The 21,018-nt window shown below is 32.8% G+C and overlaps 2 protein-coding genes across 2 annotated transcripts; both read left to right on the forward strand.

Annotated features, from left to right (window-relative positions):
- The first annotated feature begins 221 nt into the window (after positions 1-221).
- On the forward strand, positions 222-3,613 carry LOC113864702 (receptor-like serine/threonine-protein kinase SD1-8). Its single transcript, XM_027498731.1, has 7 exons — positions 222-1,539; positions 1,732-1,899; positions 2,047-2,237; positions 2,327-2,537; positions 2,620-2,857; positions 2,941-3,088; positions 3,193-3,613. The coding sequence occupies exons 1-7, from the start codon at positions 255-257 to the stop codon at positions 3,502-3,504; spliced, it is 2,553 nt and encodes an 850-aa protein (XP_027354532.1). The 5' UTR covers positions 222-254; the 3' UTR covers positions 3,505-3,613.
- A 1,059-nt stretch (positions 3,614-4,672) lies between these two features.
- On the forward strand, positions 4,673-17,004 carry LOC113864721 (receptor-like serine/threonine-protein kinase SD1-8). The gene is made up of 9 exons (XM_027498770.1): positions 4,673-5,194; positions 9,626-9,808; positions 14,267-15,112; positions 15,333-15,506; positions 15,593-15,774; positions 15,891-16,101; positions 16,185-16,422; positions 16,506-16,653; positions 16,734-17,004. The coding sequence occupies exons 1-9, from the start codon at positions 4,957-4,959 to the stop codon at positions 16,854-16,856; spliced, it is 2,343 nt and encodes a 780-aa protein (XP_027354571.1). The 5' UTR covers positions 4,673-4,956; the 3' UTR covers positions 16,857-17,004.
- Positions 17,005-21,018: the final 4,014 nt, after the last annotated feature.

A 21,018-nucleotide genomic window follows, 5' to 3' on the forward strand; every position in this document is an offset into this window, starting at 1 on the left:
TTTTCCCCTTAAATTCTTATCTAGAATTTGGAACGATATACATTTAATGCTTGCTCTTTCAGGTCCACCCTAAAGACTTGGATAGGCTGTGCTTATAGTCAAAAGTCAGAAAAAGTTAACACACGTTCTAACGAGTAACGACATTATGGGAACTTAAAACAACAAAGACAAATCACATTAATTATCAAAGTAAAATTAGAAATCTATGCTTCTCCACCTGGTTTGAGGAACAACTCTTGGCTTGGCACTGCAATATGAGAGTTTCCGCAACTACAAGCCTTGGTATCAACTTTTCACGGACCTTCACTTTCCTCACATTCTTTTCCAATACCGTTCTCTCCTTGGATACCTTAACTGCAACTCAATCTCTTGGAAGTAACCAAACTCTTGTGTCTCAACAGAAAGTGTTTGAGTTTGGCTTCTTTAACACTAGCAATTCCACATGGTACTTGGGCATATGGTACAAGGACTTTCCCGACAAAACATTGGTTTGGGTGGCAAATAGAGACACCCCACTTCGAAATTCCAATGGAACTCTCAAGATTGGAGACAAGGGAAACCTTGTTCTTCTTAATCAAACAGGAAACTCCATATGGTCACCACCAAATCAAACCACTGGTACCAACCCAATTCTTCAGCTTTTGGATACTGGGAACTTGATTCTCATAGAAGCAAACGAGAAAAACACCTCCAATTATCTGTGGCAAAGCTTTGATTATCCAACAGATACATTGTTACCAGGCATGAAGCTTGGCTGGAACCTTGACACTGGGGTGGAGCGCCGCATAACATCATGGAAGAGCCAAGATGATCCATCAAATGGGGATGCTTATTTCAGCCTAGAATATCATGGGATCCCAGATGTGTTCTTTTGGAACAAAAAGGAAAAAATTTTTAGAACCGGACCATGGAATGGTGAGAGGTTTGGAGGAGTACCAGTGCTAAACGTAATTGCTGTTCTTAATGATAAAGTAGTTGCTAATGAACATCATGTGTATTATGTCCCTTCAACACTCAACCAATCTCGTTTGTCAAGACTTGTTGTGAATTGGACAGGTTCAATTGAACGCTATGCATGGATAGAGAGCAGCAAAACGTGGAACAAGATATGGTTTGCACCTGCTGGAGATTGTGATCATTATGGATTGTGTGGTCCCTTTGGTATCTGTGACTCAAATGGTTTCCCTGTGTGCAAGTGTATTCAAGGATTCAATGTCAAGAATCAGCCGCAATGGGACTTGAGGAATTTTTCTGATGGGTGTGTTAAGAAGACAAAATTGGAATGTGGGAAGGACAGGTTTTTGCACATGACAAACGTGCAGTTGCCAGATACCACGAGGGTGTTTCTCAACAATAGCATGACCTTATTGGAATGTCGAAACACGTGCCTCAACAATTGCTCTTGCACTGCCTATGCTAATGCAGAGATTACTGGTGGTGGCTCTGGTTGCGTGATGTGGAGTGATAATCTCGTAGACGTGAGGCAGTTTTCCGAACTTGGCCAAGATCTCTTTGTCAGATTAGCAGCTTCTGATGTAGGTAGGTTTCTTTTATGTTTTATTCCCTTAATCATTAGTTTTAATATTTCAGGTTGGCATTGTTAATGAATATTAGATTAAGATATAATATAGTTTACCTTGTCTTAATATTTTATTTAGGAGTTAGGAAGAAGCCCAAAGGCGGCTAAATTTAATCCAAATCTCTATACTAAAAAGCTTTGTTACTTCTCAGATGACAGTGGCACTGCCACAGGATCTGCTGGTGGCTCTAACAAGAATGTAGGAAAGATTGCAGGCATTGTAGTTACTGTAACATTTATAATTTTGGGAGTGAGTATATTCATTTTGTGGAGGAAAAGGAAATTGCAGAGTACATCTAAAGGGAATACTGGGAAGAGTGGTAATGTCCATTACCTAATGTAGATAATATGTATTTAATATTTATCTAACCATGCTACTTCACATAATATTTTGTTCTCTCTCTATTCTCTTAATTAGATTATTCTTTCTGATAAGTAAGATGTTTTTGTTGTTCTCTCTAAACCAGGTAATTTTGAAAGGGGTGAGACAACGCTGTTACCTGACACAATATTTTCAAATGATGGAGAACATTCAGATGAAAGGAGTATGGATGACAGGGAGTTGCCATTGTTCGATTTTAATACCATAAAAGAGGCTACAAACTTCTTCTCTTTAGCAAATAAACTTGGAGAAGGAGGCTTTGGAAGTGTTTACAAAGTAAGTTTCTTTTATATATGTATATGCTACTATCATTGAATTTTTCACAAAGCACTCATTAACACCTAAAGTAAATGTGGCAACGGCAGGGTAGGTTGGTGAATGGCCAAGAAATTGCCGTTAAAAGGTTATCAACAAGCTCCGGGCAAGGAAATGAAGAATTCAAGAATGAGGTTAGATCAATTGCAAAGGTTCAACATAGAAATCTTGTAAGACTGTTTGGTTGCTGCATTGAGAAGGACGAGAAGATGTTGATCTATGAGTACATGGAAAATAATAGCCTAGACTCTATTTTATTTGGTGAGTTATTTTAACATTATACATGCAGTTTTCACCTTCAAACATATACATTTATGATAACTAATAAAAAAACTCTTTCCAGACAAAGCAAAGAGTTCCAAACTAGACTGGCCAATGCGCTTCAACATTATATGTGGAATAGCTAGAGGACTTCTTTATCTCCATCATGATTCCAGGTTTAGAATTATCCATAGGGATCTCAAGGCAAGCAATATTCTACTTGATAGAGAAATGAATCCAAAGATATCAGATTTTGGAATTGCTAGAATTTTTGACAATGATCAAACACAAGCGAATACAAGGAGAGTTGTTGGAACATAGTGAGTACTATGGTAGCACCTTCATTTTGTTTAAATTACCATGTGCAATGACCTCTTTATTAATGTATCTTTCTGATATGCAGTGGTTATATGTCACCTGAATATGCATTGGGTGGATACTTTTCAGTAAAATCTGATGTTTTTAGTTTCGGGGTTCTTGTACTGGAGATCATAAGTGGCAAGAAGAACAGAGGATTTTATTCCTCAGAGGACATAAATCTTCTTGGGCATGTAAGTAAAAATTTTAAGCTTACTTGGATGATGACAATTTATTATTATTATTATTATTATTATCATCTTCTGCTAATGGGAATTTTGTTGTGTACATGTGATAGGCTTGGAGGCACTGGAAAGATGAGAGTGCGTTGGAACTGATAGATTCATCATTTGCTGATTCTTTTTCAGTCTCTGAAGTTCTAAGATGCATACATGTTGGGCTTATATGTGTCCAAGAACGAACAGAAGACAGGCCCACAATGTCTTCTGCGGTGTTGATGTTGAACAGCGAAACTGCATCATTGCCACAGCCCAAACACCCTGGTTTCATCCTTGCAAAGGGTCCTAAAGAAACTGATTCTTCTTCAGGTGTTCAAGACGAAATGCACACGATAAACCAAGTAACAGTTACAATAGTAGATGGCAGGTAGGAGATTAAGTTTGACATGTATATTAAGTATAGAATTTTATATTTTTATCAATTTTGAGTTGTATTAGCCAATGGTCATGAATTATATATAATAAATACACTAGTTAGATCCAAATTGAGTACCTTTATCGTTTCAAAAGTGCAAATGCTTGTGCGATAGATTAGGATTTGAAACAAGTAGAACATCAATTTGGTCTTGAAATTATTATTATTAATTAATGTAGTCTTTGACATGACAAAAATGTTGACTTGATTTATTTAAAAATTAATACCACCAATTAATTTATTTTTCATGTTTTGAAAAAGTAAAGAAATGACGATTATTTTATTCAATCTGTCATTTCAAAATATTATTAAGTCGTCAGTTTTTGTGAAGTGTTTACATGATTCTTAAGAAACATTGGATCGAAAAAAAAATATAATATTTATAAAAGACTAAATAGAAAAGGTCATGATGTTTAGATGGATAAAAAAATAAACAAAATCAAAACTTAATAGATAAAACTAACTAAAAAAGAAAACTACATGGGAAATAAAATATTTTAGAAGGATTTAATTTCAATCTTTTAAAAAATAGGAAATCAAATTGAAAGATTACAATATTTTGAGGGAATAAAAACTTAATTTGGAGATAAAAGTCTTTAACTTTAATATTTATTGGTCAAATTAGTTCTTAATATTGGCGTGTTTGACTGTGGGCATGTCAATTTTGTCTTTGACATTAGTGTGCAATAGACATATTAACAAACATTTATGAAAAGTCACGAAGCAAACTTGTCTTTTGTAATGTTTGAGATAAAATTAATTGATAATGCTAAATTAATTAACTTTACTCAAAATTAAGGTTTAAATTTACCTTTTCATAAACCAAATCGACTGCTCAGAACTATTTCAAAGAACACATGGATATTTTACTAAATTTGGGACAGACATAACAGTAAAATACTCACAAGATGGTGGTCGGGGACGAGGTATACAATGTCGTATACTTGTTACCTGAATGGCATATTTAAAACCACTACAGTTATAAACTGTATTAAATTAAATAGCATATTAGATTAATGTGATCACTTTTCACCAAGTCTTCCCTCGTGGCATCTAGGATCTGGTCCAAATCTAGTACTGTATAAATTGGGATGAGATGTATGGTGCTGATACATAGACAACCCGAGCAATTATTCAGTGAGAGTCTACAATTACATTTCAGTTAACCTCCGATGAATTAAATCAAGAAAGTATGCATACCCAGCTCTGAAAGTCAGAAGACACTAATTCAATCTTGATGTTACTACGAAGAAAAAGGAGCAGACTTGTAGAACTTGGAATATTTCATACCAAACAATCTCAATATCAAAAGAAATTGTCGTGGACATGAAGAAGCCTAAACCTTACGAATTACGAACTATATGCCTTGAGAGGATCAACTCTTAGTCTCTAGCCTTAGCACTAGGACATGGGAGCTTCTACTAATTCCCATATCTACCTAACATTTTGCTTCAGTTTCTTTAGCAATATTGTGGTATCTCTGGACACCGTAACTGTAATCCAATCTCTTAGAATTAACCAAACACTTGTATCTCCGAAGGAAGTGTTTGAGTTTGGCTTCTTTAGCCCAAGCAGCTCCATATGGTACTTGGGTATTTGGTACAAGGACATTCCTGACAAAACAGTAGTTTGGGTGGCAAATAGGGGTTTTTTCTCCCGCATAGGGTTAAAGGAGAAACAAATTCTCTATATGGGACTGTTTCATAATAAGGTGGAAGCAATATCGAAAGATATATGGCTGTCATAGGAATTTTTTTTTTTAAATTAATAGTGTCGTCAAACTGGTAACTGACACTTTTAAAAATATTAACGGACTGATTTTTATAATACTGATCTATGGTTGCAAACTAAACACGTAGAGGTTCTTGAGTGTGTCGGACGGTTCAGATCTGACTTTAGTGTCGATACTGCGTTGGATGACACCAATGCCTACATGTTCAGGACCGACACACACGTTGATTGGTCCACGCGGCAATGTTGCAGGAGGCACGCCGCTCGTCCCTCCCTCTCTCCCTTGGTGTTTCTGCTGTTCATCTTCTTCGTTTTATAAGTGAAAAAGGCAAAAAATTTTGGTAAAACAAAAACGTAGAAGAAGAAGGGGTGAGCGATTTTTCCATTTTTAAAAATTTGTAAGGTAAGAATTAATGATTTTTTTTGTATATTGATATAATTATGAATATTTTTTGAAAAATATAATTTCTTTTATCCATTTTTGTTCCCATTTCAGGAAGATTGCAATCTTGCGAAAGGGGGCTTTCGCAGGATTCTCAACTCAAAGGTTAGTCAACATTTAGATTATAATTTATTTTGTTGTAATTTTATGCATGTAAAAAATAGAAAAATAGGAGAATAGAAAAATAGAAAAATAAAAAAATATTTAAATTAAAATTTATAATTTTCTTGTTATTTATGTAGAAAACTATATTTAAAAGTAAAAATAATGATGATATTATTATTGTTATACAAATATTATTATGTTAAAATAAAAAAATAATTAAATTAAAAAAATATATAAATATAAATTAATTGAGAAATATAAAAAAATTAAATTAAATAAATATATGAGGAAGAATTATATGTGATTATTATAATGTTAATAAAATATAAAAATAATTATAACAAAATAAAATTGAAATAATAAGAATGAAATATGTTAATTAATAAATTTATATTATTAAAAAATTGCAGTTGTTAAATTTGTAATAATATTTCAACAAATATTATGTTATATAATTAAGAAATAATAAATAATTTAAAATTGTAAAAGATAAAAATATAGTTATTCATCACTTAATTATACATTGGATTAATTTAAAAAAAATTAGAGTAAAAGAATAAGGAATTAAGTGAAAAAAAATTAGAGTAAAAAAATAAGGAATTTGCCACATTCACATTCACGTGTATCACACTTAACTTATGACCTCCCTTTGTGTCATTGGATTAAAAGCCTCTTCAACCTCGAACCTTGTACTTTATATGTCGTAACGATGAATCTGATGTGAAGATGTTTTTTCTTGATTTTTTTCTATAGCTTCAAGTAATTTACGATAATACCTTTTACCATTGTTCATGTCATTATTGCGCTTTCACCCTACTTCACAAAATATTCGACCAATCTACTATAGGTTGCTTTGACAAGGGCAATAATTGGGAGATTTCTTGCCCCTTTTAAAATTTTATTCACTGACTCTGACAAATTAGTCGTCATGTGACCATAACGCCGTCCTTCATCATCATAAGCTAAACTTCACTTTTCCTTTGATATGTTGTCAATCCATATTTGAACTTCAGGAGAATGCGAACGGAATGTATTAAGCTTCGCTTCAAATCTTTGTTTACAAGGTGTATATGCTACATTTAAATAAGTTATATGGTTAATGGTGAAAAATAAGAATATATTCATAAATAATGTAAAATTTAATAATTATAAAATACTTACCTAACTTCATAAGCATACTCTTCAAGGTGGAGTTTTTTAATTGAAATTGCTTGCAATGTGACAAATGCAATAAACATGGTAAACATTAGGAGGTTGTCACCCAATGTGTGGGTTGGACACATACCTTTAATACTTTGATGGCGATCAAATATCAAACAAATTCCAGTTTTATCAGTAACATTTAGACAGATCATGGTTAAGAACCATTCCCATGCTGATAATGTTTCTCTTTCAACAATAGCAAATGCTATAGGAAGGACATTGTTATTGCCATCTTGAGTTGTAGCAATTAGCAATGTTTGCTTATACTTACCATACAAAAAGGTACCATCTACCTGTATTATAGGCTTGCAAAATTTGAAGGCTTCACGACATTGCCTAAATGACCAAAATAATCGATGAAAGACTCTGAATCTATTATATCCATTACATTATCTCTCACATAATCATTGATCTCAATTTTGTAAACTGACCTTGGAGCATGTAATTGCATGTATTCTAACCATTTTGGCAATGCTGCATGAGATTCATCCCAATCACCAAATATTGTCACAATTGTTTTTTGCTTTACTTTCCATGCTTTTTTGTATGAAACTGAATACCCAAATTGGCCACTTATTCTCTCTTGGATTAATGAAACGGGAACAAAATGTTCTTTTTTGACCATACCTGTCAATAAAATTAAACAATACGTCGCAGTTAATGATCATTTCAAAATCATTTTAAATACACAAATAACAATAGTCTCAATTGAGTTTCACGTACCAATATTGCATGAACAAATAATATTTGAATCTAACTTTTTGTGATTTTGAGAAATCATAGTATTTACGTAGGTATGCATACCACCCCATCTCGTAATTTTTCACTTATTTGAATTTTTGGGTAGCAATGCTCTTACTTTCCAAGGACACCCGAAATTATGATTCACAAACTTGACAAAATGAGTTGATGTTTTTGACTCAATCACAAAAAATGTTTGATGTTTCTTCATTGCATAATGTTTTATCACAATTTTTACCTCTTCTTTAAAGTCAAAGAGTTGTCCAACATATAATGCATCTCCTTGTACCCATGATTGTGACGAATGCAACTCAGAAAAATTCAATTCTTGATCAAGATATTCCCAATTAATAGCAGTGTAGTGTGAACTTATGTTACAAAAAGGTGTTGTAGAATCTTTATTAAACTCAACTAATGTTAGTTAAAAATATTTTACAATTATTGTATTATATAAAGTTGTATCTGTAGATCGTCCTTGCATATCTTATCTCTTTCAGTGTTTAGAATATTCATCGTTGAATCGAAACCATCTTCCAAATTAGTATAAGAAGAACTATCTAAAAGAATTTCTCCTTCATCTTCATAGTCATCATCGTACTCATCTTCTTAGTCATCATCGTACTCATCTTCTTCATCTGTAGATGCAGCAGCAAATATTTATCAATAAATTATAAAATTTTAAACATCATATAATTTAAATAAATACTATACATTACCTCTTCCAATTGCATACTCTTCTTTATTGTCACTAACATTAACAGTTAGGAGTGATAAATTTAAACATAACAAAGTTTCATCTACATGAGAAGTTTCACCAACCACAATATCCACATATAACTCAACTACATTTCTTTGATGTTGTTTTTGACAAGCACTTATTATACAGTCAATGTCTTCATCGTCACATACATCTAAAATTGTGTAGTTTCCAATCCTTGCATAAACTAAAATTCGTGAAATTAGTTTAGAAATTACATTACTATTGCACAATCTCAATTTTGTATGTATTTTTTTTAACATCTCAAAAGTAATTCTACGTTTTATTTTAATCATTTTCTTATTCCCTTCAAATATGATACCCTTATTTCCTTCGTACACTCTTCCATTCCAGTATAAAATAACCACAATTTCAGTCATCCTATATATCAAATTAAAAAATACAGCCAAAATTATTACAAAAGTATATCTAAACAAATAGTAACAAAAAATATTACAAAAATATTAAAATAAAAAAGATTTACATTTATATTTTCAATAATATTATATGAACATTAAATAATTTAATTAATTACTACAAATATTTTTAATTTTATTAATTCATAATAATATTAAAATTATTAATTCAAACTTAATTGCAATAATTAAAAAATTTAAAAGAATAAATTAATAACATTCTAACCTGAAGTTTCTTCTAGCGGAGCTTCTTCAAAATTTTTCGCAACCAATACACACACGTCCGCCTATATATATATATGCATTTTAATTGGATAAAAACTTTTGGATAAAAGGCTAACTTTTGTTTTGTCCAGTGGACTGTGGGGTGAACGAGAAAAGTGTCGGCGTCAAAACAACTGACACAGGGTAAGTGTCGGCATTCTTCCAGCCAATACACAAGTGTTGCCAAAAATATAGCCAACACACATGTGTCGGAGCACAATGAGCCGATACATATGCCACATAGCAATATTTACACTTAGTGTCGGTAGTTTTGTGGCTGACACTTTACACTGTGTCGCCAGAACATTTTATGACACTTTCATATCACCTTAGACTCGGTATTTGTTATGAAACAACCCCATATGGAGAATTTGTTACTCCTTTAACCCCATGCAGGCAAAAAACCCAGCAAATAGAGACACCCCACTTCAAAATTCTAATGGAACTCTCAGGATTGGAGACAAGGGAAATCTTGTTCTTCTTGATCAAACACGTAAATCTGTATGGTCACCACCAAATCAAACCACTGGTGCAAATTCGGTTCTTCAAATTTTGGACTCTGGAAATTTGATTCTCAAAGAAACAAACAAGAACGACACTATTGTTGGAGTTTAAAAAATGAAAATAGAGAAGAACAGGGACAAGTACATCAATAATTTTGAAGAAGGAATACATTTGAATTAATCAGCAACAATTCAATAAATAAAGAAAAGTAAATCACGTAATCAAGATATCAGCAAATGTGGATAATAAAAACTAACTTGCTCCTAAAGTGTAAGAACCACTTATTGATTAGGACGCCTATCTAATAAACTAAAAACGGTAAAAAAAATAATTTAACTTACAATAACAAAAGCATATGTTTAACACTCCTTCTTACTTTAGGAATTGCAAACTCTAATTTTTTGCCTTAAAAGTTCAAATTTGCTAACAGGCAGTGGCTTTGTAAATAGGTCGGACAATTGATCTTTAGACTTGCAGTAAACAAAAGTTTACTTCTCCACTTTACTGCATCTCTCTCAAGAAGTAGAGCTTGATGTTGAAATGTTTAGTCTTCCCATGACACACCAGATTGTTTGCAATTGAAATTGCTGCTTGATTGTCAAACAAAAATTTCAGTTTTCTTCATCTGTTGTATATGTAAATCACATAAAACCTTCTTCAACCATAGAGCTTGATTTACAACTGATGTTGCTGCTATGAATTCAGCCTCTGCAGTAGATTATGCTACAATCTCTTGCTTCTTTGTGCGGCATGAGAAAACTCCTGAGCCTAGGCTGAAATAGTATCCTGAAGTACTCTTCATGTCATCAATGGATCTAGCCCAATCACTATTAGAGAATCCATGCAACCTGAATTCTTGACACTTCTCAAATTTGACACCATAATAAACAGTGCCTTTGACATACCTTAATGTTCTTTTAGCTGCTCTTAAATGCATTTCACTAGCATAATGCATAAATTGAAACAAGAGGCTTACAACAAATAGAATGTCTGGCCTTGTTGCAGTGAGATACATTAGACATCTAATCAAGTTTTGATAATATTCTTCATCAATTTTTTCAGCACCATCTTTTTTGCTTAACTTCTCCTTTTGACTCATTGGTGTGCTAACAGTTCTGCATTCCTCAATTTGAAATTTCTTTAATATTTCCTTTGCATATTTTCTTTGACAAATGAACACTTCATTCTCACTTTGTTTGATCTCAATTCCAAGAAAATAGGTCATGAGACCAAGATCTGTCATTTCAAAAGCTTGCATCATTTCTTGCTTAAACTCCTCAACAAGCCTTGTGTCGTCTCCGGTCACTAAAAGATCATCAACATAGAGGGAAACTATGAGAAGGTTATTTCCCTTATGTTTCACATAAAGAGTGGACTTCGATAAGCTTTTTGTAAGGCCTATACTCAATAGGTGGTCATTTATCCTGTTGTACCAAGCCCTTGGCGCTTGTTTTAGGCCATAGAGGGCCTTTTTGAGTTATCTTCTTCACCTAGCTTCATGAATCCTTCTGGCTGTTCCACGTATATTTCTTCTTGTAAGTCTCTATTTAAAAAGGCTGATTTAACATCTAATTGGAATATTTTTCAGCCTTTTTGCACAGCTACTGTTAGCACTAATCTAATTGTATCTAATCTAGAAACAAGAGCAAAAGTGTCAAAATAATCAATACCAAAAATTTGTGCATACCCTTTAACTACAAGTCTGGCCTTGTACTTGTTGATTGAGCAATTTGTATTAAGCTTTATTCTAAAAACCCATTAACTCCAATAACTTTTCTGTCTTCTGGCCTGTCAACTAGCTCCCACGTTTTATTTTTCTGTATCATAGACATCTCCTCCTCCATTGCAATTTTCCATCTTGGGTCTTTTAGTGCTTCCTCACAACTAGAAAGTTCACAAACTGCTACATTACATCTTTAATAGACGTCGGATACCAGCCTTTTGCCTCTGATTGGAGGTTCATTTTCTAATTCATTCTGTAACAGCTTTGTTGTTTGCTCTCTAGGATGATTATCTCTAATGTTGTGAAAGGATTCAGTTGTTCTTTGTGAGTTCTTCCAATCCAATTGCTGACCTTCATTGAAGTGCACATCTCTGGTGATAGTCATCTTTCCGATTTGAGGATGATAGACTTTGTTTGCTTTTGAAACTAAACTATAACCCACAAAGATACCCGGAATTGCCTTCTTGTCAAGTTTGTCACGCTTAACCTATGGAACATGTGCAAAACAAACACAGCCAAACACTTTAAGAAAGGTTAGTGAAGGCTTATACCCATACCAAGCCTCAAATGAAGTTTTATCTTTCAAGGCCTTGGTTGGAAGTCGATTTTGCAAAAAAACTGCTGTATTAGCTGCTTCTCCCCAAAATGTTTTAGGTAGCTCATTCTCATGCAACATGCATCTAGCCATCTCCATCATTGATCTGTTTCTCCTTTCACTAACCCCATTCTGCTGAGGAGTGTAAGGTGCTGTCAATTGATGTTCGATCCTAGCTTTATCACAAAATTGATTAAATTGTGCTGACGTATACTCCTTCCCATTGTCCGATCTTAGACATTGAATCTTGCAACCACTTTGAGTTTCCACCATTTTCTTGAACTTCATAAATACTCCAACCACTTCATGCTTGAATTTCAAGAGAAAAATTCAGCACATTCTTGTAAAATCATCTATGAAAAGAACAAAGTAGAGACTACCTTATAGTGATGGTGTTCTTTGAGGTCTTGCCACATCAGTGTGAATTAACTGCAATTTGTGAGAGGCTCTCCAAGCTGATTTGGGGAATGACCTTCTGCTTTGTTTACCAAATTGACAAGCATTACAATTTGGCAAATTGTCAGAAAGTATTGGTAAACCTTTTGACATGTCTTCTTCATATTTAGCTTTCTTTCAATATGGTAATGACCAAGTCTCTTGTACCAGAGTTATGTGGGACTAACTTGAGTGTAATAGGCTATCTGCTCCTCCTCTGTTGGATCAAATACGTAGCTTTTACCTCTTATTTTAATCCTTAGAACCTCCCAGCCAGCAATGTCATAGATAAGGCAGTGTTGTTGTTCAAATGATACTTTGAATCCTTTTTCAATCAATTGACCTACACTCAGTAAGCTTTGGTCAATGTCAGGTACAAAAAGAACATCTGAGATTATTTTTGTACCTGAACCTGTTGAAATTGCTATGGTTCCTTTTCCTTTTGCAGAGATATAGCCACTATTTCCTATTTTGACCTTTGAGACATTAGTGGGCTTCAAGTCCTTGAATAGAGTTTTGTCATATGTCATGTGGTTTGTACAACCACTGTCAATTAGCCAGCATTCTGAATTACTCCTTGTCGAAAAACATGTTGCAGCAAAAATGTGATCTTCTTCTTCCTGCTCAACAACTTAGGCATCAGCTTCATGTTGCTGAAATTTGCTTTTGCAGATCACATCTTCGTGTCCAAGCCGATTGCATTTGTTGCATTTTGCTTCTGGCCTTCTCCAACATCTGAATGGTGGATGACCCATTTTGCCACAATGCTTACAAGGTGGATAATTTTTCTTTTTGCCTTCACCTTTACTTTGATTGTTTGCAGCACGTTCTCCTCCTTAATGCTTGGCCGGTAATGCACCTTCAACCACATGATCCTGTCTTATAAGCCTCCGTTGCTCTTGAGCCTGCAAGGCATGTAACACCTCTACCAAGGGGATCTTGGACAAATCCTTTGTGTTCTCTAGGATGATTATTGATGCTTCATATCTTTCAGGCACTGTAACTAAATTTTTTTCTATAATTCTAGAATCATCCCAATAACCTTACCTTATTAGCAATGCTCAGCAACCTGTCTGAGTACTCTTTGATTGTTTCAAATTTTTTCATTTTTTGCAGCTCAAATTCTCTCATTAAATTAAACACTTGCATGCCCCTTATCCTTTCATCTCCTGCATACTCCTCCTTCAAATAATTTCAAATTGCTTTTGTTGTTTTTAACGTTATAATCCTAGTGAAGACGGTTGTTGAAACACTAGCAAAAAGGCATGATTTGGCCTTTGCCTTCTTGGTTTTTCTCTTCCTGTGACTTTTCAGTTGGGCCATGGTAGGATTTTCTGGCAGCGAATGAACAGTGTAATCCTCTTTCACAGCTTTCCATAGATCCAATGCCTCTAGGTAGGACTCCATTCTCACTACCCAAAGGTCATAGTTCTCCCCATCAAAGATGGGAGGAGCAATTTGGGAAAAGCTTGTTTCAGCATCCATTTCACAGGTCCCGTAAGAAAACCGCTGTGATACCAGTTTGTTGGAGTTTAAAAAATGAAAATAGAGAAGAATAGGGACAAATACGTTTTGTTTTATAATTTTGAAGAAGGAATGTATTTGAATTAATCAGCAATAGTACAATAAATAAAGAAAAGGAAACCACGTAACCAAGATATCAGCAAGCGTTGATAACAAAAACTAACTTACTCCTAAAGTGTAAGAACTACTTATTGACTAGTACGCCTATCTAATAAACTAAAAATGGTAAAAATAAATAAATTTAACTTGCAGTAACAAAAGCATATGTTTAACAACTACCAATTCTTTGTGGCAAAGCTTTGATCATCCAATAGATACACTGTTACCAGGTATGAAGCTGGGTTTGAACTTGGACACTGGCGTTGAGCACCGTTTAACATCATGGAAGAGCCTAGCTGATCCATCAAGTGGAGATTTTTCCTTCAGAATGAAACACAGCGAGCTCCAGAACTTTTCCTTTGGAACAAAGGTCAAGGTATATAGAAGTAGGACGTGGAATGGTCTAGTTTTCACTTCATTACCTGTACTGAATCCAAAATTTATTCTTCAAGATAACATGTTTGGGGATGCACACAAGGTATACTACATCATTTCAAATGTGAATCAGTCAAGGCATACTAGAGTTACAATCATTTGGACAGGTGAAATTCAACGCCTTGTATGGATAGAAAGCAGCCAAAGTTGGAACAAATTATGGTATGGACCTAAAGATGAATGTGACAAATATCCTACGTGTGGTCCATATAGTATCTGTACTTCAAGTACTTTCCCAGTATGCAGCTGCATTCAAGGTTTCAATGTAAGAAACCAGGAGGAGTGGAATTTAAGAACTTTTTCTAGTGGGTGTGTGATAAACACAGCACTAGATTGTGGGAATGACAAGTTTCTGCATCTGCAGCATGTGCAACCACCAGAAACAACTATGGTATTTGTGAACAGGAGCATGACCCTTGTAGAATGTGAAGGTATGTGCATGAAGGATTGCTCTTGCACCACTTATGCAAATGTGGAGATTACTAATGGAGGGACTGGTTGTGTGATGTGGACTGATGAGCTCTTAGACACGAGGCAGTTTTCTGATGGTGGCCAAGATCTATATGTCAGATTAGCAGCTTCAGATGTAGGCGAGTTTCTTTAATCTTTTATTCCCTTATGGCTAGTTTATACTTTATAATGTATAATATATTTTTGGGTCTAAAGATTCCTTTCAAGTAGTAAAATATTTGAATAGTAATGTTAATTGTGATTATGATTCATGGCCACAAATTGGATTCAGTAATGAGGTAATGACCCTCTACAGTAGGTCAAATGTCAATAAAATACATTAATATTTCTTTTTTCCAGAAGTCATTGACACAGGATCTGCAGTTAGCACTCCAAAGGAAAATAATACAGGCAAGGTTGTGGGCATTATTGTTGCTGCAGCTATTGTGTTTTTGGGAATGATTATCGTTTTCTTATGGAAGATGAGAAAATTACCTAGTATTTGGAAATGGAAATGGAAAGCCTCAGAAAAAGGTAATACAAAATTAATGTCCATCATTAGAAACTATGGTGATATGTTTCTTCTTGTTCTGCTTCATGTAATGCTTTTCTTGAACCAGGTGCTTTAGAGAGAAATCAGCATCTTCGGGTAATACTTTCAACTATTAGAGATTCCTCAGGTGGAAGGAATATAGATCACCTGCGGTTGCCATTGTTTGATTTCAACACAATAACAATGGCTACTAACAACTTCTCAGAAGCAAATAAACTCGGACAAGGAGGTTTTGGCAGTGTTTACAGGGTGTTTAGTCATTGTTTTAGAAAAATATTTTTATATTGCTGTCATTGTATATTCTAAAAATCTCAAAGGATGGTTTACACACTTAACACTAACACAAATAACTGGGGCAATACCAGGGTAGGTTGGTTGATGGCCAAGAGATTGCCGTGAAAAGGCTATCAAAAACCTCAGGGCAAGGAAATGAAGAATTCAAGAATGAGGAAAAATCAATTGCTAAACTTCAACATAGGAATCTTGTTCGACTTTTTGGTTGCTGTGTTGAGAAGGAGGAGCAGATGTTGGTCTACGAATACATGGAAAACAACAGCCTAGAATCTATTTTATTTGGTGTATATTTTTATCTTTCTGCACCTTTGAACTTTCAACATGCCTTCCCTCCAAGCTTATAAGATCTTGAAAAACCTTTCCAGACAAGGACAAATGTTCCTTACTTGACTGGCAAATGCGCTGCGACATAATATGTAAAATAGCTAGAGGGCTACTTTATCTCCACCATGAATCCAGACTAAGAATTATCCATAGGGATCTCAAGGCAAGTAATATTCTACTTGATAGAGAAATGAACCCAAAGATATCAGATTTTGGAATGGCTAGAATTTTTGGCATTGGTCAAACACAAGCAAATACAAGGAGAGTTGTAAGAACATAGTGAGTACCATACTAACACCTTCCATTTTTAAGATGCTATGCCCCTATGATCTTATTGTTAATATATTCCCACATACATGCAGTGGTTATATGTCTCCTGAATATGCAATGGATGGGCTATTCTCAGTGAAATCTGATGTTTTCAGTTTTGCGATTCTTGTGTTGGAGATAGTAAGTGGCAAGAAGAACAGGGGATTTTATTCCAAAGAAGACATAAATCTTCTTGGGCATGTAAGTGAAATAGCCAAGTTGCAGAATGGTAATCATTAACTTTATCTTCCGATAATGGCAATTTTATTGTGTTGTGATAGGCATGGAGGCTTTGGAAAGAAGGGAGAGCAGTGGAACTAATAGATTCATCATTTGCTAATTTCCATTTAACATCACAAGTTTTGAGATGCATACATGTTGGCCTTGTATGTGTTCAAAATTAAGCAGAACATAGGCCAACAATATCTTCTGTGGTCTTGATGCTTAGTAGTGAAATTGCATCAATACCTGAGCCTAGAAAACCGGGTTTTATCCTTGGAAAGAGTCATGCTGAAACTGATTATTCAGTTAATCAAGAAGAATCATACACAGTGAACCAAGTCACAATCACAGAAGTAGATGCTAGGTAGGGAAGAAATCTACACTGCAACGTTCACCTTGATGAATGATGATCTTTGCTTATTATGTTTCACTACAAATTTAAGCACTTGGGATTTTCTCTCGCAATTCAAATTGTAAGAAGCAATACTGAGTCTCCCTGAATCCCACGGTTATAATTAATACTTAAGTTCTCGCTGTAATATCGCACGATATTTTTCTATATATTTTTTAATTTTTAAACTTATAAATTTATTAATTTATCTTTTAATAAGTTATAATTTATTTCATCTATTTTTGTAATTATTTTTAAAAATTTTCAGAGAAGGACTGTAAAAATACAATAATTTTTAACGAAGTATAAAATTATTCTTATATGTGTTATGTTGAGAAAATTAAAAAAAAATACAATGATATAATGCTCAACATCGTGGGAAAACTATTTATTTTGTTAATAATTTATTATAAAATAAATATTTATTTAATTAAAATTTTAAAATTTATGCATGTAAGAGGATAAAATTAATATTATTGACCTTTAAATCGTTTTAATTTTTATAGGAAGCTGAAATTATAAAAAAAAATTTATATTTGACAATTTTTATAACTTAATAAAATGACTTATTTAATGTTATTTTATGGATTTTTTATATCGATATTCATATTAAATGAAAATTTTTAAATATTAAATTAATATATTTATATTTCTTTAGTAATTATAATAATTTTTTTTATTAAAACACTGTCTAAAATAAATAAAAAATATTTAATATTATCATTAATATATTTAAAAAATTAATAATATATATAAATACTTATTTTTCAAATATATTCATTGTATGGCTATGAACTGTTCATATAAAATTTTGAGTGACTGGATTTACTTAAACTTATAATGCCTGGTCAGCATATCCACAGATCACAAGGCTGATGCAGTGGTCGTCTTTAACCCTAAAATTAATTGACTTTAAAATTCTAATTGTACATGTTTACCTTTGATGTAAAGTTATTTTATTTTAAAACAAATTTGAAATATTTAAATATATTATAAAAATTAGATATATAAAAATTAAAAATTTTGCATGATTATAAAATTAATTAAATATAATACTTTAATAAAGATTAGATCAATTTTGATATATATTTTAATAAAAATATGATTTACATATATAGTATTATTATGTTAAAAAAAATATAAATATCTAAAGTACACAAATTTATATATGATATTATGATAAATAAAGAAGAGTAAAAATTATCCTAATATTAAAAATAAATTTATTATAATTAACTAAAGAAAAGAAAAGTAGTTGAGAATAAAATAAAATTTGAGAAAAAAATGAATAAAAGTAATAGATTTCACAATTTCTAACAAATAAAATATGATTTTTGTTTATGAAATCAAATATGTTACTTAGACTTTTAACTAAAGGTAAATATTTGATGTTTGCTTGTTTTCAAGGAAAGTCTCGACTAACAGAAAGGGAAGAATTTGAAGTATATCATTATATAAAAAACAAAAAGAGTAACACTACTAAATACAAACAATAAAATAAAATTTCAATTAAAATCTTATATTATCTAATTTTTCATCCAAATATCAAATTAGGGCATTCTATTTTTTCTTTCTCTCTGAGTCTAAAGACAAAAAAAAAGATGTCAATTTCTTTCATAGGAAAGTGTACTGCCACATGCTTAACCATAATCTGACTCTCTACTATGTAAATTAAATGCATGTAAAAATAACGAGGTCTTTTTTAGATTATAATATGATTAAAAGAGTTTTAATAAACTCACGTGAGATAGTTGAAAAGGAAAGGTATATAAAGGAGAATAAGCAATGAAAATCAACAAAAAAATTCTAAGCTTATAAATGAACCTCTTGGGGTACCTTATATATTTTATATGCAACTAATTTCTTACTTCTCCTTCCTTTCTTATATTTGTACCCCTTTTTCTCTTCTCTTTCTTTTCTTTTTATTTTTATATTTACATATATTTTTTTACTACATAAGAGAAGAAGTAGAGAAGAATACATACAATAAAAGATTGCTACTTCTTAAACATTTAAACCAAACTGCTTCATTCATAAACTCAAAGTCATCAAAATATTTTATATAACTCAATGCAAGGGACCAAAAGAAAATTAATTAAGCTCAAAGAAGACATTTTGGTGTATCTCAAACATATCATTAGTCAAGAATAAAAGTTTTATTATGCATCAATCACATTAAAATATGAAATAAAAATAAGTAGTCTCAAGTTTATTACAAGTCAAGTTCTAGAACACAAATCTTAAGAGGATAATCACACACAATATTAAGTAAAGGGGTATCATCAATTAAATTGAATAAAAACCCCATAAAAGACTTAAACTCACATATGTGATCTAAGTTTACTGTAAAGTGAAAAAAAAAAACATAAGAAACTTAGTTAATTATCAATTTCCTGTCTTAATTCAGTAATATCACTCAACATGTTCTATAAAAAAAAAATTGGATTCCTTAAAGATAAAAGTTTCAAGTTATTAAAACAAATGAGAGTACATTATTTAACTTAAGATCATGCAACAAGAAAAAGCTTACTGGGTAAGTACCCCCTCATACTTAAAGTGAAACATTGTCCTCGACGTTAAGAAAAAGAAAAAATAAAAATAAGCAAATGAAGAAAAAAAAAGAGAAAGAAATGAACTTCTTGATAAAAATAAAAAATGCAAGTTACCTCTTACAAAAGCTTATTTAACGTCACGAGCTTGACGTTCTATTGGGCTACTTCAAAAGTGAGGTGTGACATTTAGACATCACGAGCCTCCTTTAAGATTGCACCTTCGGCTTGAACTCTTTTTTCAAGTAAATTTGATGGGTACATATAAAGGGGCTAAGACTCTTAATATCATTAATGCTCTACCTAAAGGTTCATTTCTTCTTCTTCAAGATTGTTCACAACTTGTCCTTTATAACACTTGTTAAATAAGAAGAAATAATTATAGAAAGATAAGATGTAAGGGAGTGAAAAACATTTAAAATTGGAAGGAGGCTCTAAATTTGGAGGTTTCTCAATAGATGGTTTGTGCTTTTGTAGGACACATTCTCCAAAATCTTCAAAGTGCTTGCATCCTGACCATCTCCTTGGTCACACATTGCTTCGGAATCTAGCATTGCATCTTTCTTAAGTGTGAGAAGCCTTTCTAAAGTATCCTTTGTTAGTTGCATAGAATTCAAAGAAAGAGAAGCACTATCCAGAGCACTAACAAAATTATAAGAATAAAAACTAGAGAGGTGTTTAAGAGAAGAAAAGATTTTAGAAACAACTTTCTCATCATTTATCCTTAAAGTGGATTTCCCTCACTAGACATCTATGATGACCCTTCTTGTGACTAAGAAGGGTCTGCCTGGGATGGTAGGAACTTCGTCATCCTCTTCCATATCCAATATTATGAAGTTTGCAAGAAAGATAAACTTTCTCACTTTCACGAAAATGTCTTCCACTATGTCTTATATATAAGGGGCATGCTTATTGAAAAAGTAGGGCGTGCTCATCATGAAGCAAGGATGTGCATGTGCCCCTATTTTATGATTCCTTGAGCACTTTAGGTAGTTTCTTCCCACTTCTCAGATTAATGGCCTTAACATACTCTTCAAGATTAGATTCAAGTTGAGTTGATAATATTTCCAATACCTTATGACTCAAAAGGGTAGTCAATTGCTACAAATGTGACTCAATTTTTAAGAGCCTTTTATCCAAACTTTACATGTGTTGCTCTATCTCAGACTCAAGCTTTGAGAATATTTTATTTAAATAGTTCACAAACTACATCATAGTCTCTTAGAAGTTGAATTGAAAATTAGGAACCTCCTTCCTTTCTGGTCTTGCTCCTTAGTTTCATATATGGAGAGGGTGATAGACGTTTGAACTCAGGCTTTCTAAGCAATTTCCCTAAGAATTGGGATTAATTCACCACTCAAAGTTATAATTATTTTTTGATAAGTTAGCTTCCACTTTATGCTT

Source organism: Abrus precatorius, unplaced genomic scaffold, assembly GCF_003935025.1.
Source record: "Abrus precatorius isolate BTA unplaced genomic scaffold, Abrus_2018 Scaffold10, whole genome shotgun sequence".
NCBI classification, from domain to species: domain Eukaryota; kingdom Viridiplantae; phylum Streptophyta; class Magnoliopsida; order Fabales; family Fabaceae; genus Abrus; species Abrus precatorius.

Bases quoted from the DNA above. Each gene is read 5' to 3' on its own strand.
- LOC113864702 (XM_027498731.1), top strand. From the start codon at position 255: ATGAGAGTTTCCGCAACTACAAGCCTTGGTATCAACTTTTCACGGACC. The intron at 1,900-2,046 runs GTAATGTCCATT...TCTCTAAACCAG, and splicing joins AGGGAATACTGGGAAGAGTG to GTAATTTTGAAAGGGGTGAG. The intron at 2,238-2,326 runs GTAAGTTTCTTT...TGGCAACGGCAG, and splicing joins GCTTTGGAAGTGTTTACAAA to GGTAGGTTGGTGAATGGCCA.
- LOC113864721 (XM_027498770.1), top strand. From the start codon at position 4,957: ATGGGAGCTTCTACTAATTCCCATATCTACCTAACATTTTGCTTCAGT. The intron at 15,507-15,592 runs GTAATACAAAAT...TTCTTGAACCAG, and splicing joins ATGGAAAGCCTCAGAAAAAG to GTGCTTTAGAGAGAAATCAG. The intron at 16,654-16,733 runs GTAAGTGAAATA...GTGTTGTGATAG, and splicing joins ACATAAATCTTCTTGGGCAT to GCATGGAGGCTTTGGAAAGA.